Genomic DNA, 16,512 nt, shown 5'->3' on the forward strand with positions numbered 1-16,512 from the left:
CTCCTTTTTCTTTTTAATCTTTACTTCTTTATTTTTGAGAGAGACAGCACAAATAAGAGGGGGGTCAGAGAGAGAGAAGGAAACACAGAATCCGAAGGAGGCTCCAGGCTCTGAGCTGTCAGCGCAGAGCCTGGTGCAGGGCTCAAACCCATGAACTGTGACATCATGACAGGAGTCAAAGTCGGATGCTTAACCAACTGAGGCACCCAGGCGCCCCTGTGGTTCCACTTGTTTATTGATCCAACAAGAAGTCATGTGAAAGAGGCCCCTCCCTCCCTCCCCTACTCCCTGTCCACTAAGACTGAGGGGCACATCCTCATATTTTAACATCTGGATACATAGTAATGCCTGTATGAATGTTTCCTGTGCTCTCAGAAATTTTTAGACCCCTTCTCCATTTTCTAAACCTTCCTGAATTCCCTCCTATGTTTTTGTTGTGTTTGGTGATCTGGAATAATTTCCAGTTCACACCTAACAGCACAGGGATGGAGGGCAAGCCAGCTTAACATTATTAGGAACGGTAAGACATTTTAAGATGTTTTGCTTAATGCCCCCAAAACTCTTCCTCCCTGGAGCCAGCCTTCCAAATTTAAGTCCTCATCTGTTACTGTGTGACCTTAGGCAAGTTACTTCATCTCTCTGTTTCCATACCCGGTGTAAACTGTACACAATAATAGGCCTTCCCTCCCGGGGTTGCTATGAGGAGTAAATAAATTACTATGTGTAAAGCTCTCAGAACCGGCCTGGCACACGGTGAGGTAACTGGGCTTAACAGATGGTAATTACGACTTGACTTAGAGTTGTATGTGGATTGCTCGTCAACTTAGATTCTGTTCTTTGTAGTTATTTTCACGTGAAACTATGGTTGAAAAGTGAGCGGTAGGATTGTTTATTGGGAATGAATGCTTCAGATTACAATGATAATTATTTTTCCTTTCTTTTCATGTTCTCTTCGGACAGCGTTCTAAACCTAACTTGGATCGAGAATACGTAACCACTTAGCTAAAAATGGTATTTTTTACATGCAATGCATGTGGCGAATCTGTGAAGAAAGTGCAAGTGGAAAAGCACGTGGCCGTTTGCAGAAACTGTGAGTGCCTGTCTTGTATTGACTGCGGTAAAGATTTCTGGTAAGTTCTACCTAATTCATGTAGATCGTAGTAAAGACCCAGACCAGTCTGGGAAGCCCTGGGCCCCATGAGGCCTAAAAAAAAAAAAAAATGGAGGCATATTTGAGCAAAGAAATTAAGAAAACAATTAAAAGTGCTCTGCAGCCTGTTTGCTCTCCAAGGACAATCCGAAGAGAAGACAGAGGGAGGGGCGAGGGTGTGGGGAGCATGTGGTCCGTCGGTGGCGCTCGGCGTTACCAGACCCTGAGAGGTGACCACCCAGAGTAAGGCTACAGGGGCATGGTGGGCTGGCCACATCGAAGGGCTGGATTAATGAACCAGAAACTGGTGGGGGGCAGGGAGGAGAGACGGGGTCCCCCCCGCACAAGCTCGCAGGTGATGGTAGGAGCGAGCCCCCGGCCCCCGGGTGCGTCTGGTACTTCCGCTGAGGGCTCTCTGGACAGGGGAGGACTTCGGGGGTGGGGGCAGGCCAGATTTTTCACTGGCTTCTCTCCTCTTTGGGGTGGGTCATGGGTCATTGTTTGCAGGTGGCTCCCCTCCGTCCTCGGTTGCCTCCCCTCCGCTTCGCAGGGTTTAGGTGCAAAGGTGGCTTTTGGTGCCTCTGCCTCAGTGTCCTGTGTGGTATTTCGACTGATATTTACTAGCAGTCCATTTTAATTTCATTCTCAAGCAGTGATTTTTTTCAAAAATATTTTTTTTTTTGAAAACTGCTAAAGTCTTTGTTCATACCTAATCCTAGGGGGAAGCCTGACCTATAACACAGGGGAAAATGGTTTTTTCTCATTGAGAGACTTTGTCCCCAGACTGGTCCCAAACATTTCCCCGAGGGTCCCGTGGGGCTTCCAAGTGATTGTAAGAGACAGAATCAAGTTTCCTTGTGGTCTGAGACTTGGCAGTCTAGAACTTTTTAGTGACAAGATAGCACCATTTTACTTTAGCTTTTAACTTCTTGTACAACTAATTACTGATTGCCTACTGTATACCCAGGAAATCATACAGACTTTGTTATTTAAAATAAAGCCACCCTATTGCAGAGAATTATTTTTATTTCTTGTATTCTGCATATATTCACTTACGAGAAAAAAAAAAAGTACTGCTTGTCAATTTGGTTTAAGACGTTTGTATCTGAAACCGGGTGGAAGGTTTGGCTGTGGGCTCTACAGGAGGACGGACAGTGCGCCTGCCCTGCCCGGAGGTTATAAACAGTAAAACCACATGGAGGGCAGAGGGTAGGAGCAGCATGTGAGCAGGAGCCTCCGCTTGGAGAGTGGGTCTGACTGTGGAACTTTGTATCGCTTTGAAGGGGTGACGACTACAAAAACCACGTGAAGTGCATCAGTGAAGAACAGAAGTATGGTGGCAAAGGTTATGAAGGTAAAACCCACAAAGGCGATATTAAGCAGCAGGCATGGATCCAGGTAAGGTGTTTCTCGTTCATCAGGTAGCTGCTTCTGACCTCTTCCACTTTCTTTGGAAGCCTGAGAATAAATGCACCGTACGTGCAGACAAGATGCACAAACATCGCGTCTTAGGACAGACAGAGGCAGAGCTGCTGGGCCTTGACAAAGAGTTCTTTATTTCTCTGTGGATACGGCTGCAGTGCGTCTGGTCTTTAATGCGTACCTTCTGCGGATTTCTTGCAAAAATGTTTTAGAATTCTCACTTTCCCTTGGCTACGAAACGGAACAGAAGCTTTCTAATCTTCACCTGCTTCCAGGGATCGGCTTTTTATCACTCAAACCGTGTTTTGCTCCGTCACGTCTGCCAGTCGTCAGAATTGGGCAAAACAAAGTTGTTTTCGTGAAGAAAAGGAATTTTCTACTTGAAGCAAATGGAAACGTGCACAGTAAAAATGGCAAGAGCAGCAAAGTCCCTAATTCACCGAGAGGTATAGCTTCCAGGGTGTTACTCCCCATTCACAGAATAGTTAGGAGAAAGGATTCAGAACGGAAGGTAGGAGAAAGAAAAGACAAATGCCATCTTTGTGGAAATCCTCTACCCTCCTGGAAACTGGATGTGTAGTAGTTGACTCCCTTCGATGATAGTTTAAATGTGAGTTTTCTGGTGTTCGCTGGCTTACCGAGTTAGCAGACTCCTGGGAGGGGAAGTCTTCCCGTTCACAAAGGACTAATGACTGAGTCAGCCCAGTGCAGATACAGAAGCTGGTAAAACTGCTTATTTTAACTAAGATAGATCGGCTGGTGACCGTCAGCCTCACTTTGGGGCTCATACTGTATCTTAATCCTCCCCAGGAAGAGGTGACCTTCTAGGTCCTGAGCTTGAGGTACCTGGGTGTAGGAGTTACGTCAGGCTTGCATGACACCCTCTAAAGCAGGGCCAGCAAACGCCAGACAGCCCGATGCAGCCGCGCCCATTTGTTTCCATATGGTCTGTTGGTGCTGGGAGCTGCAGGGGCATCGTTGAGTAGTTGGGGCAGAAACTGGACGGTCTGCAAAGCCTAAAATCTTTATTACCTGGCTCTTTTCAGAAAAGGTTTGCTGACCCCTGCTGTACACTGTCAGGCTTCTGTGGCCGCACCGCCGTATTATGGGTCGAGTTCTCCTTCGGGTGCTGTCCGGGTCCACTGGTCCGCTAGCCGTCTGATTCCTCCCGGAACCCCTAGTTGACAGTGAAAACAGATGGGGAGCACTAAATGTGCTGCGCTGGCTGTTCTCCCATAGGGAAAAAGCCTCATAGGGAGTTTCCTTACACCCCTAAAGCCTTCAGTTTTAAAGACCAATTTTGGAATCCTGTCAGTGTTCCAAAACTGAGCATCCTTCTAGATGTCTCTGTGCTTACACACAGGGAGTGGATAGACGGGTCGGGGAAAGATCGCCCACTTGCTTGGGTCACGGCGTTTGCCACTAAACTTTGTCACCAGCGCCGTGTTCTGACCCACATGCCGCTCGGGCGGGTGCCCAGCCAGCTTCACTTCTTCCTTGTTCACGTTTGCGTCGTGGTCTTAATTTGTTTTCTGCCTGGGTGCCGAGAGAAGCTTTGTCCTGTCCTCATCTCAGTATCCTGTATCCATTTCTTCAGGTCTGTGTATATATAGCCTTAATTCTTTCCTAATGCAGGGACACCGTCCTGCGCTCTGTGTTTCATTCTCTTGGCTCATCGAGGACCGTTTTTCTTGTGTACGGTCACTTCCTTAACTTTAATAATTCTCTTTTTCCTCTGCCTTCAGTGATATTGCCATAAGCATCTTCTCAAGGTCGCTAATTTAGGTCTCATCCCTGTTCTGTTCCTGCTACTTCAGACCTTATTTATTAGATCTTCGTGTCTTGGTCCTCAAGTAATTTCCTGGTCTGGATAATATCCATTTTCGTCGGATTCTTTTGATCACTTGTGTATATTTTTTTCCAAGATTTTAGAAAATTGTGGTAAGTGGCAAGTTAAGCACGACATAGTTTACCATTTTAACCATTTTTAAGTACACAGTTGAGGACATTCACACTGTTGTGCAACCGTCACCGCCGTCCATCGCCAGAACTTGTTCACCTTCCCAGACTGAAACTCCGTCCCCGTTAAATTAAACACGGACTCCTCATGTTCCCTCCGCCCCCAGCCCCTGGACCCTGCCATTCCGCTTTCTGCCTCTATGAATTTGACTGCTCTAGGGACTTCATATACGCAAAATCATGTAGCGTTTGTCCTTTTGTGACTGGCTTATTTCGCTGAGCACAGTGTCCTCCAGGTTCGTCAGTGTTGTGGCAGGTGTCAGAATGTCCTTCCCATTTAAGGTCGAGCAACATGCCGTTGTGTGGACGGACCACGTTGTGTTTATACGTCCATATGTTGGTGGACACTTGGGTTGCTTCAGCCTTTGGCTATAGTGAATAATGCTGCTGTGAACACGGATGTTCACATATCTGTTGGAGTCCCTGCTCTCAGTTCTCTTGGGCCGTGCACCCAGAAGTGGAATTGCTGGGTTTTTTAACTTTTTGAGGAACCGCTCTCCTGTTTTCCATATGGCCGCGCCATTTTACGCTCCTGCTAGCAGCACACAAGGTTCCGGTTCCTTCTCATACTCCCCAGCACTTTGCGGTTTTTTTGATAATAGGCGTCCAAGGGGGTATGACGGGGTGGTTTTGATTCGCATTTCCCTAGTGATAATGATGATAAGTATCTTTTCATGTGTTATTGGCCATGTGTACATCTTCTTTGGAGAAATGTCTGTTCCCAGCCCTTTCCCCATTTTTTAATTTTTTTTTTTTTTAATGTTTGTTTGTTTTTGAGAGAGAGAGGGAGCGTGAGCGGGGCAGGGGCAGAGAGCAAGGGAGACAGGATCTGAAGTGGGCTCTGTGCTGACGGCAGAGAGCTCACCACAGGGCTCGAACTCATGAACCACAGATTATGACCTGAGCTGAAGTTGGATGCTTAACTGACAGAGTCACCCAGCACCCCAAGGTTGTTTGTTTCTCACTGTTGAGATGTAGGAGTTCTTTAAATATTCAGGATGTTAGTGCCTTATCAGATAAACGATTTGCAAATATTTTCTCCTGTCCTGTGAATTGCCTCTTCACTGTTGACAGTGTCTTTGATGTACAAAATTTTTTTTAATTTTTATATAGTCCTGCTTTTTTGCTGTTGCTGTTTGTGCTTTTGGTGTCATGTACAAGAACAAGAAGTCATTGCCAAATCCACTGTCATGACACTTTCCCCCTCTGTTTTCTTCTAAGGATTTTATGCTTTTAGCTCTTCAGGTTGGGTCTTTGATCCATTTTGAGTTAATATTTACGTGTAGTGTTAGGTAAGAGTTCAACTTCATTCTCTTCCGTGTGGATATCCGTTTGCCCCAGCACCATTTGTTGAAAAGACTGTTCTTACCCCACGGAATGGTCTTGCCACCCTTTTTGAAAACCATTTGCCCATATAGACGAGGTCTGTTTCTGGGCTCGCCACTGCATGGGCTGACATGCCCATCTTATGCCAGTGCCATGCTTTTTTTTTGATTACTCTAGCTTTGAAATCAGAAAGAATGAGACCTCCAACTTTGTTCTTTTTCATGATTGTTGTAGCTATTTGGTGTCCCCTCAGATTCTATGTGAATTTTAGGATGGAGTTTTCTATTTATACAAACAAACCAAACAAACCCAAATGTCAATTGGATCTTCATAGGGATTGCATTTAAATCTGTACCAGTCACTTTGGTTAGTATTACCCTCTTAATATTAAGTCTTCCAATCTACAGACATGGGATGTCTTTCTATTTATTTGTGTCTTCTTTCATTTCTTTCAGTGTTTTATAGTTTCCAGTGTACAAGTCTTTCAGCCCCTTAATGATTAAGTTTTTTAAGGATTTTATTGTTTTTGATGCTATTGTAAATGGAATTGTTTTCTCAGTTTCCTTCTCAGCTTGTTGGTGTATGACATCTAGACCTGAATTTTCAAGTGTGGATTTTGAGTCCTATGGTGGCTAAATTTGTTGGTCCTCCTGGGATCTTTAGTGGAATCTTCAGTGTGTTCTACATGTCAGATGAAATCATCTGTGAACAGAGATGGTTTTCCTTCTTCCTTTCTAACTTGGATGCCTTTATTTCTTTTTCTTGCCTAATTGCTCTGGCTAGCACTTCTGGCACTATGGTGAACGCGTAAGCATAGACATGAGTACAAAATCTGGCCTTGAACTGCAAAACCTCTAGTCATAGAAGGACGCTTAACCTGGCTTTCGTGAAACTCTTGTGCCAGTTGTTTATTACTTGTTTTATCTTCCTTTTTATAGAAAATTAATGAATTAATAAAAAGACCCAACGTGAGCCCCGAAGTGAGGGAACTTTTAGAGCAAATTAGTGGTTTTGACAACGTTCCCAGGAAAAAGGCGAAATTTCAGGTATGGATGGGATATGCCTTCCCTGGATGGAGGGGACGCGTGGCCCAGTGACTGAGCCTGCGGGCACCTGTCAGAACGGGACAAGTCAGGTTTTTTTGTGTGTCTGTTCCTTACAGAACTGGATGAAGAACAGTTTAAAAGTTCATAATGAGTCCATTCTGGAGCAGGTGTGGAGTATCTTTTCTGAAGCTTCTGGCAACGTAAGTCAGATCTAATTTCAGATTTGTAGTGTGGCAAAAATGATTGGTAATAATGAACGGGAATGTCTTATTTTTGGAGGTCAAGACAGCCTTCTTTTTCAGAGAGCCTCTTTGTGCCTTCATTTATGGGAAAGAATAAACTGAATGCACTGCAGAGAAGATTTCCTTATTGTGCAGAGAAAGGTATTTAATCCCAATGTTTGATAATGGTACCGGCTAACGTGAAATGGCTTGCTTAGAAATCAGGCAGTGGGATGTACAGGAAGGAGCAGGAACTTGGGGTGTCTGACAGACCTGGTTTGAATCCCTGCTGTGCTGTTGGCCAAACGTTTGATCTTGGGCACTTTATTTAACCTCTCTGAGCCTCCGTTTCCCAGTCTTAAAAGAAAAGAAGACTTAAAGAAGTCCAACTCATGCACCGATTTGGGACTTAGTGACTGATCTCGTGCTGGGCCCTGAACAAACACCGTAAAATAGCTCAGGCAGTGACACAGCCAGGAAGAAAAATAAACCGTGAGGACATAGGGAGTGACTAGGGGTTCCTTTAGGCGAGGGGTTCACAGAAGGCGCCATACATGCATTAAAGCAGCCGAGGCTCTGGAAGCATCCCTCCTCGTGCCCGGCCTTCGTGGGCATCCGATGCGCGTCTGTCTCCTTCCTTCTGTGGAGTGGGAATCCCTCTGGCGTAATCATCCGCCGCCTGTCACGTTCCATCTGAGAGACCCCTCGGTGTGGAGCACATGCAGAGTCTTGGTCTGATACCGTGTGGCCTCCTTTTGGTGACGTTGTTAATTAAAAACATGTCCCCATTAATTCACCTGCACCTTGCTCCTCTTTGGAGCCTCTACCCCATCTGTAGACTGAAATCAGTAGCAGTTTTCAAAAACAACAATGGGGTTTTCCCTTTTTTTTTTTTTTTTTCCCCCAAGTAGGCTGCACACCCATCGTGGGGCTTGAACCCACGACCCCGAGACCAAGAGTTGTGTGCTCCACCAACTGAGCCAGCCAGGTGCCCCCGACAGTGGGGTTTTCTGACCATCTTTTATTCTATTCACCGTGCCAGGAGTTGACTGACTTAGAGAGAGAACAGTTTGGGCAGCAAATTGGAATAAACGGTGAAACTATCCTGTCGTGGCTCTTCCAGAACAGACAGATTGGGCCTTTGGAATCTCATAAGCAGTCGTGTATGTGCCAGCTTTGCTCAGGGGCCCCGCTGAGCTTCTCTGCGGTCTTCTAGTACGTGTGCTGCCGGAGCACGCCCTGTGACCAGTCGTTTGATTAGCGTTTCGGTGGTACTGTTTTTTAAGAATTATTTCCATTATTTTAAGTAAGAATCAAAGATTTGGGATTACTTCGTTCACTGCAGAGTTTTTTTTTTTAAAGTTGTTTTTGATTTCCCTTTCGAAGCTGTGAACATATTAAGTCAATGAATAATCAGTGCGCAGCCCGTGGCCAACTGAGCTCTGTAAAACACGGCTTTTGTTTTGCCCCTGCCCTGTGACCTTCACGGCACAACCCAGCGTGAGTGGTGCGGACGGCTCTGTGGCCCCGTCCGTACACACCTCTGGTGTTCATCCCTCCCGTTACTATGCGCTGGGCATCCAGCCGGAGGCCCTGGATTCTCTGCTCCTGGTGGGGGGGGGGATTTCCTGTGCCCCAGGACAGCGTGCCTGGTCCCCGCGCACACAGCTGTAACGAGGCCAAAGTCCTGCCCTCACAGAGCTGTGTTCCAGTGCGGGACAGATGATGGCATATGCAGGTCCCGGCCCTGATGGCAGGACAGGGCGCAGAAGCCCTAGGAGAAACGGTAGGCGAGAGGAGGGGCTCTGTTAGGAAAGAGGGTCGGTGCAGGTGTCTCTGAGGAGAGCCTGGAACGAAGCAGAATATGGGCAGTGAGTTTGTCTACCCATCACCGAGTAGCTGCCAGATGGGGCGCGTGTGTCCCTCTCCCTGGGTGCGGAGGGGAGGCCCCAGCTAGAGACTTGGTCTGAACGGGGCCGAAGGCGGGTTGAGGCGTGTGGCTCTCAGTGGTCATAACAGTGCCTTCCCATAAGCTAGGAAGGAAATTGTAGGCTAGGAGTCAGGCGACTTGGGCCGCTTCTTCCTCCTGACTTTGTTTCTGAGCCCACTGCCTGCCTTCGTGCCATGCGCCTGGCCTGGCTGGTGTCTCTGACCTGCTGGGGAAACGCAGACGCTGTGCTCTCAGCCCGGAGTTGAGCACTGAGTGAGGCGTGGCCTTTGTAGAGCGTCTGTACTTGAGCGAAAGCCAGTCCTTGTTTTGGCTCAGTTTGGGGGACAGTAGCTCCCTCCTTGAGACCGACTCTCCCAGATGAAGGAGACTGGAGGTGACTGGTCTGTCACCTGGCTGGTAACTAACGGAGATGGGTCTTGGGCGCTGACATCCGGTGGTTCCCGCCGCACCCGAAGCAGCCCCATCCAGACGCATTAGGACTCACCAGAAGCTCAGGACGTTGCTGGGGTCATCCTTGAGAAGGGGCTGACATAGAGACCAGCACAGATTCAGGGTCAGGGAGTGCAGCCGGCAGTGGCACTCATTTTGCTGGGGTCGTTGTTCTCAGTCGGATCTGTGCACTGGCTTGAATAAGGTAGAGTGTGGCTTGTGGTTCCCTAGCTTTCTGTGGCTCCCTGTGCCCCATGCTTCCCACTCTGCGGGTCCACACTCCATCCAGGTGTCCCACATCCCTTCCTCAAGGGCAGTTCCTCTGTTCTCAGTGAGTAGATTGTGCTGGTCCAGTGCTCCAGAGTTTACAGAACCTTTCCTGGAAGTGGCTTATTTAAGCATCCTCGGTCTGCTCGTCCTTACTCAGCACCGTGAGCTGCTAAGCACATGACATAACTTTCCATTTTATTCGCCCATGAACCATATGACTTTCATTCCACTACCTTTCATTTTATCAGTGAGGAAGTTGGTTCGGAGCAGATAAATAACTTGCCCTGAGTCACCCGGCTCGGAATTAACAGAGCTGGTGCTCGAACCCAGGTCTGCAGATGCATAAATCCAGTGGTTTCCGCCACACCAATGTGCTCATCTTCTATCAGAAAGGTGGAGAGTGAGCCAAAGTTAAAGGTCTAGCTTAAGTGACATAAGGATTCTTCACTTTCCCAGCGGAAGGAAAATGTCTATGAAATGCAGGGTGGGGTGTGGGCTCGGGGGGAAGGTTTTTTTCCCATTTGATATGTTTACTGCTACGTTTTAGCTCTTGGCGGGGGAGGCGGTCACAGTAAAATGGTAAGTAGTAGACATTTTTCTTGGAACGGTTTGCTCAGTAGATACCTGCTAATGACGTGCACGAATGTCCGGAATGAGTATTTATGTGTCTCTCGGTTTTGCTTAATAATAAGGAACCGGTCAGTAAGGGGCAGGACCGACAGCCACTCAAGCAAGGGGCCAACCCGCCCGGCGCAGAACTTTCCACGAAGGTTCCAGCCTCCCAGACAAATGACACCCCGGAAAAGCAAGCAGAGGTGAAGAAGAATAAAAGAGAAAGGAAGGAAGAAAGGCAGAAGAATAGAAAAAAAGAGAAGAAAGAACTAAAATTAGAAGGCCACCAGGAGAATTCAAGGGGTCAGAAGCCTAAGAAGCGCAAAACAGGGCAAGAGCGAGAGGCCGATCAGGAGGCTGGAGGGCAGGCCCCGGGCTCTGCAGGGGAGAAGAGCCAGAGCGAGGGGGGCAAGGCCAAGGGGGCGGTGGACGGAGCCAGAGACGCCAAGGAGGAGCCGACGAAGCCGCCGCCCGGGAAGAGAAAGAAGCACGCGGACGGTACGTGGCTGTTGTTTGCTCTGGGCTCTGGTACAAGGGTCGGAAAGCAGTGAATTTGCGTCAGACCTCGCGTTTGGAACAAGTAAGGCAAAGAGCGTAAGCTTTGGGATCGGGCCAACCCGGGCGCAGGTGACGGCACCCGTCCACTCGCCGTGTGCTCACCTGACCCCGAGGTGGAGAAGCCCGCGGTGCTGGGTGCCTGGGGAGCGGGTCCTCCTGGCGGATGCACCGGGCCTGGCCGTGCGTGGCGTTCATTAAATGGCAGCCGCTGTCATAAATGCAAAATCTTGTTCTCGCGTTTACTCTTTCTACTTTCCTAGATGAAGCAGATACCAAGAAGAAAAAGAGGAAGCTCTCAGGACATTCTGAGGGTGGAGAACCGGAAAACCATGGGGCTCCTGCAAAAGGTATCGCCGCCATCCTTTGGAGACGTCCGCCCTTGAGGGTGTGGGGGGAGGAGGTGACCCGGGGCCTTCAGGCGGATCATCCCCTCCGGAGGCACGGGGAGGGCTTGATGCAGATCCAGACACGGCGTGGCTCCAGAGGGGAGAAAGGAGCTGTGTGAGCCACTCCGCAGCGTCTGTCTAGCTCTAAGGGGAAGATGGTCTGGACTGGAAACCCATTCTCTTTGGAACTGCAGATACACCCAGCATGGCTTTCTGGGACCTCGTTCCCTTTCCCTGCTTCCCTCCCCCCTGCCCCTCATTACTCTCCCGGAAGTACCCGCCACACTTAGCTGCCCCGCCCCCCACCTCCTCTTGTTCCCGGGGTCTCTGTCTCCCTGTCTCCCAGTGTGTCCCTGTCAGAATCCAATTCCTGGCCTTTCAAGGTCCCCTCAAACGCTGCCTCCTCCACAGAGCTGCCCCCACTTCCTCCGGCCTGAAGCATTCCCTGGGGCCCTGCTGATGCAGAACAGACTCGAGGACTCACCCGGGAGGGGAGGCTTTACTAATGGGGGTTCAGTAACTGCCTGAGCTGGGTTACACCTCTTTGCCTGGATCCCCCCCACTCCCAAATTGGGCTGCATGAGGCCTTTTTTTTTTTAGTTTAATTTTTTTTGAGAGGATAGTAGATTCACATGCAGTTGTAAGAAATTATAATAGAGACCTATGGATCCACGCGCCCTTTGCCCAGCTTCCTGCTAGGGCCACAGCGGGCACAACTATCCTGTCTCCACAGGGTACTGACGCTGACCCAGTCAGGAGACCGACGTTTCCATCACCACAGGGAGCCCTCTGTGGGCCCTTTTATAGCCATGCCCTTACCCGCCACCCCGCCTGCCCCCAACAATCACTAATCGGTTCACCATTTCTGTACTTTTGTAGTTTCAGAACGTTACCTAAATGGCATCATCTAGTATGTGAATTCTTGAGATTACCACTTTTCCCTCAGCATTATTCTCTGGAGACGCATCCAGGTGGCTGCATGTGTTGGTAATCCAGTCCCTCTGCTGTTCAGTAAGCCCGTGGCGTGGACGTACCCCCGTTCGTCTGACCACTCCTCTCTTGAAGGCCCAGCCTCCACTTGCTATAAATAAGCTGCTGTCAGCATTTACGTACAGGTTTTCATGTGAACGCACATCACTTTTGTGGAAGAAACGTCCAGGAGTGCAATCGCCGTGTGGTGTGGTGACTGCGTGTTTGGCTTTTAAAGAAACCGCCAACTTTTTCTAGAGTGGCCGTACCATTTTATAATCGCCCCAGCGGTGTGTGCCTCACCCAGTTTTCTCACATCTCCGCCAGGGTCTGGTGGTGGTACTTTGTTGTTGTTGTTTTTTGTTGTTGTTGTTAGCTATCCTGATAGGCGTGTGGTAATAGCTCGGGTGATTTTGTTTATCCCTAATGATGTTGAGTATCTTTTCCTGTACTTATTCGCCATCTGTATATCTCTTGATATTGAAACGTCTGTTCACGTCTTTTGCTTATTTTCGAATTGGATTTTCTTTTTTACTGTTAACTTTTGAGAGTTCTTTATGTATTCTATTCTAAATACTAATCTTTTCTGGGATGTGGGGTTTGCAAGGTTTTTTTTCCCCTTCAGTCTATAGCTTTCTTATCCTCTTGACAATCTTTTATAGAACAGATTTTTTTCATTTTGATTTAATTTGTCCATTTTCCCTTTAATAGGTCATGCTTTTGGTGCCAAATCTGAGAACTCTTTGCTTAACCCTAGATCCCCAAGAGTTTTTTTCCTGTGTTTTTTTTCTAAATGTTTTACAGTTTAACATTTTACTCTTGATCTTAAGCCCGTGATCCATTTTGAGTTGATTTTTATGTAACGGATGAGACTTAGTACAAGGTTCATTTTTGTGCCCATCAGTGTGCTATTATTCCGGCACCGTTTGCTGAGGAGGCCCTCACTGAATCACTTTTGTACCTTCGTCAGAAATCAGTTGTGCATATTTGTGTAGTTCTGGGTTCTTGATTCTGTTTCGTTTGCCTGTATGTGTGCCCCCTACCAACACAGTCTCGATCGCTTTAACTCTATCTGAAGTCTTGAAACTGGGCAGGCTTTATTCTTTGTCAGAATTAAGTAATCACATCATCTTCAAACAGGGGCAGTTTTATTTCTTCCTCTTGGATCCATAGCACTGCTCTTTCCTTGCCTTGTCTTCTTGCATTGGCAAGAATTTCCACCACAGTGTTGAGTAAAAGTGATGAGAGCAGACAGGCTTGCTCTGTGCCTGATCGAAAGAAACATTACATCTTTCACTTTAAGTCACGTTAATTGGAGGTTTTTGGTGGATGCTCTTTATCTAAAGTTGAAGGAGTTCCCCTGTATCCCTATTTTTCTAAGAGTTTTTATCATGAATGTGTTAAGTTTTGTCGCACACGTTTTCTACATTGATTGATGTAATTGTTTTTTTTCATTAGCAATTAATGTGAATTGCACTGATTGATGTTTAAATATCGAACCAGCCTTTCATCCCCAGAATAAACCCACTTTCTTGTGGTGTATAATTTTCTTATGTGTTACCTAACTGCTAGATTCTACTTACTAATATTTTGGTAGGTATACTGATGTTTGTATTCATGAGGGATACTGGTCTGTAGTTTTCTTAATGTTCTTTTTTTTTTTTCTTTTGGTTTTCTCTTGCTCAGACTGTGTAATTTCTATTGTTTTATCTTCCAGTTGACTGATTCTTTCCTCTCCCCTCTCCGTTCTGTCCGTCCACTGAGCTTTTCAGTTCAGCTACCATATTTTTCAGTGCTAAAATTTCCTTTTGGTTCTTTATGTCTTCTTCTTTTTTTTTTTTTTTTTTTTGGCTGAGTGTTTCTATTCTTGTTCTGAGTGTACACATAATTGCTTACTGAAGTACTTTCATTTTGGAATGATGAATGGTTTTCACTTGGGACCTGGACATTTTCGCAGGTTAGAAGATTCTGGGTCTTAGTTCAACTTCTTTTAACTGGCTCTTCCTCACGTGACTTGGCAGGGGAAGCAGGGGCAAGACCTCACTACAGCAGGTGGGAGGGAAGACCAGGCTGCCCACGTGACCTCCGCTGACACCTGAAGGAGGCACTCCTTGCTAGTGCAGGCGGGGTGGGAGTTCTGGCTCCCCCCACCACTGACCGTGGCCACTGCCTTGTTACCAGCCGGCATGGATGAAAGTCCCGATTTCCTACTCGGCCTTCTTTGACGCCTTCCCTCATCACGGCCTTGAGGGTGGGAGCCACGAACTTCTTCTGAGGTGTTTAGCTGGAGGAGAGTGGGGACTGTGGAGGAGTTGTGTCTCGGTGGGCTGTTCCTTTCTTGGCCTTTCGCTGAGGAGGATCATGCTCTTGTTGGGGCTTCCTTTGTTGGCTTTCCAGGTTGCCAGCTTCTTGAGCTCCAAATCCGGGATCTCTGGAGCAAAAAGAAAACACAGGGAGCTCACTACCAGGTCACTCCTCAAGTCTCGAGGCCCCTACCCGGTCCGCCTTCTTGCCCTCTTTCAGAGTCGTCTTAGGTTTGTCTGACTAGACTTCCGGGGGTTTGGCTGTTCTCAGCAGACAGAACAGGCAAAAGTACACCTGCTGCATCTTTCCGGAAGCAAGTCCCCTAGATGAGCCTTGAGCCTGCAAGATAGCTGGTGTCATAGCCCGTGTCTGTGGCTGTCCTCTGCCATCCGAGGCTGAGCTGCCTTTGTTCCTCTATGTCTTGCTCACCATGCTTGGCCAGCCCCGTGATCATGGCGGACCCTCAGGGACACTTGTGAGTTCATCGGATACAGCCGTGCCTTTTTACAGGCACCTGTAAAGCTGATGGTACTTGGGATGCCCACTTGACCCGCTCACTCTGAGAGCGAGTCCTGAAGGGGAGTCGGGCTTGTAGGCCACTGCGAGCGGACAGGTCCAGCACCTGCTATGCGGTACGGTCAGGGTCATTAGTTCATTTCCCGGATGGCAAATATGTGTCGCCCACATGGTTGCTTTATCCCTCTGGCAGTACACCGAAACAAAATGTTTTACGTATTATTCTTCATATTGTAGGTAAATTCAACTGGAAGGGAACTATTAAAGCAGTTCTGAAACAGGCCCCGGACAACGAAGTAGCAATCAAAAAGCTAAGGAAAAAGGTATGGTGCACAGATGCAGGTGCAGAAGCTGGGGACAGCCACTTCTTTATTTCAGGATGTACAGTTCTTGGTTTTCCTAATCTAAAACACTACAGATGTGGATCTCAGTGATTTTCCAGCTGCTCAGTAGCCCCTCGGGACTGGCGGGGGGCGGGAATTGGACCCCATCCCATCGCACTTCCTTAGCCTGAACGGTGCCTGTGTTAAATTTGGGAATTACTATTTTTTTTTTTTTTAAACGCTTATTTTTATTTTTGAGACAGAGAGAGACAGAGCATGAACGGGGGAGGATCAGAGAGGGAGACACAGAATCTGAAAAGGCTCCAGGCTCCGAGCTGTCAGCACAGAGCCTGACGCGGGACTCGAACTCACGGACCGCGAGATCATGAGCTGAGCCGAAGTCGGCCGCTCAACCGACAGCCACCCAGGCGCCCCTGGGAATTACTGTTCTTGCTGTCTTGCCGTCATTTGCTTATTCCAGAGCGGTGTGTTTGCTTTTAACTTTGTGTCGACGTGTGACAGGCCACACGTGCGGGTGCTGCGCGAACCCACGAGCAGGACACACCCGTGTCACCGGCACCTGCGTTTCTTTTCTGTTTTACTGTTGGCCTAGTTCTGGGTTAAAGGAAGAACTTTGAGGTACATTTTCAGGACACATCACCCACTTGATGACTGTTTCTCCCCATGAAGGTTTTAGCTCAGTATTACACGGTGACAGAGGAACACCACAGATCGGAAGAGGAGCTCCTGACCATCTTTAACAAGAAGATCAGCAAGAACCCCACCTTCAAGTTAGTAAAGGACAAAGTCAAGCTTTTGAAATGAACATTTTTCTACTTAAAAATTGAATCCATTCTGTTGATTTTTTTTCACTGCTGTTTCTAAAACATGTAATGAGTTACAACTCCAATATTGCTTTTTCAAAGCTGTATTTTTAAGTTACAGAAAAAGTCTATTTTTGGTAGAACTTTTATGAGAAAATAAAATATATTCTTATCCAAAATTCAAAA

The 16,512-nt window shown here is 47.6% G+C and overlaps 1 protein-coding gene across 3 annotated transcripts in view; it reads left to right on the forward strand.

Annotated features, from left to right (window-relative positions):
* LYAR (Ly1 antibody reactive) overlaps positions 1-16,512 on the forward strand; it is a 21,527-nt gene extending 5,015 nt beyond the window's left edge. For 2 of the 3 annotated variants that reach the window (XM_049630299.1, XM_049630301.1), the window contains exons 2-9: positions 961-1,130; positions 2,434-2,548; positions 6,856-6,963; positions 7,080-7,163; positions 10,527-10,944; positions 11,265-11,351; positions 15,417-15,502; positions 16,193-16,512. In XM_049630299.1, the coding sequence (XP_049486256.1) occupies positions 1,009-1,130; positions 2,434-2,548; positions 6,856-6,963; positions 7,080-7,163; positions 10,527-10,944; positions 11,265-11,351; positions 15,417-15,502; positions 16,193-16,327 (1,155 nt within the window). In that variant the 5' untranslated portion in view covers positions 961-1,008 and the 3' untranslated portion in view covers positions 16,328-16,512. Of the gene's footprint in view, positions 1-735; positions 1,131-2,433; positions 2,549-6,855; positions 6,964-7,079; positions 7,164-10,526; positions 10,945-11,264; positions 11,352-15,416; positions 15,503-16,192 lie in introns of those variants that run through there. The other variant, XM_049630300.1, reaches the window with a different exon arrangement.

Source organism: Panthera uncia, chromosome B1, assembly GCF_023721935.1.
Source record: "Panthera uncia isolate 11264 chromosome B1, Puncia_PCG_1.0, whole genome shotgun sequence".
Taxonomy (NCBI): Eukaryota; Metazoa; Chordata; class Mammalia; order Carnivora; family Felidae; genus Panthera; species Panthera uncia.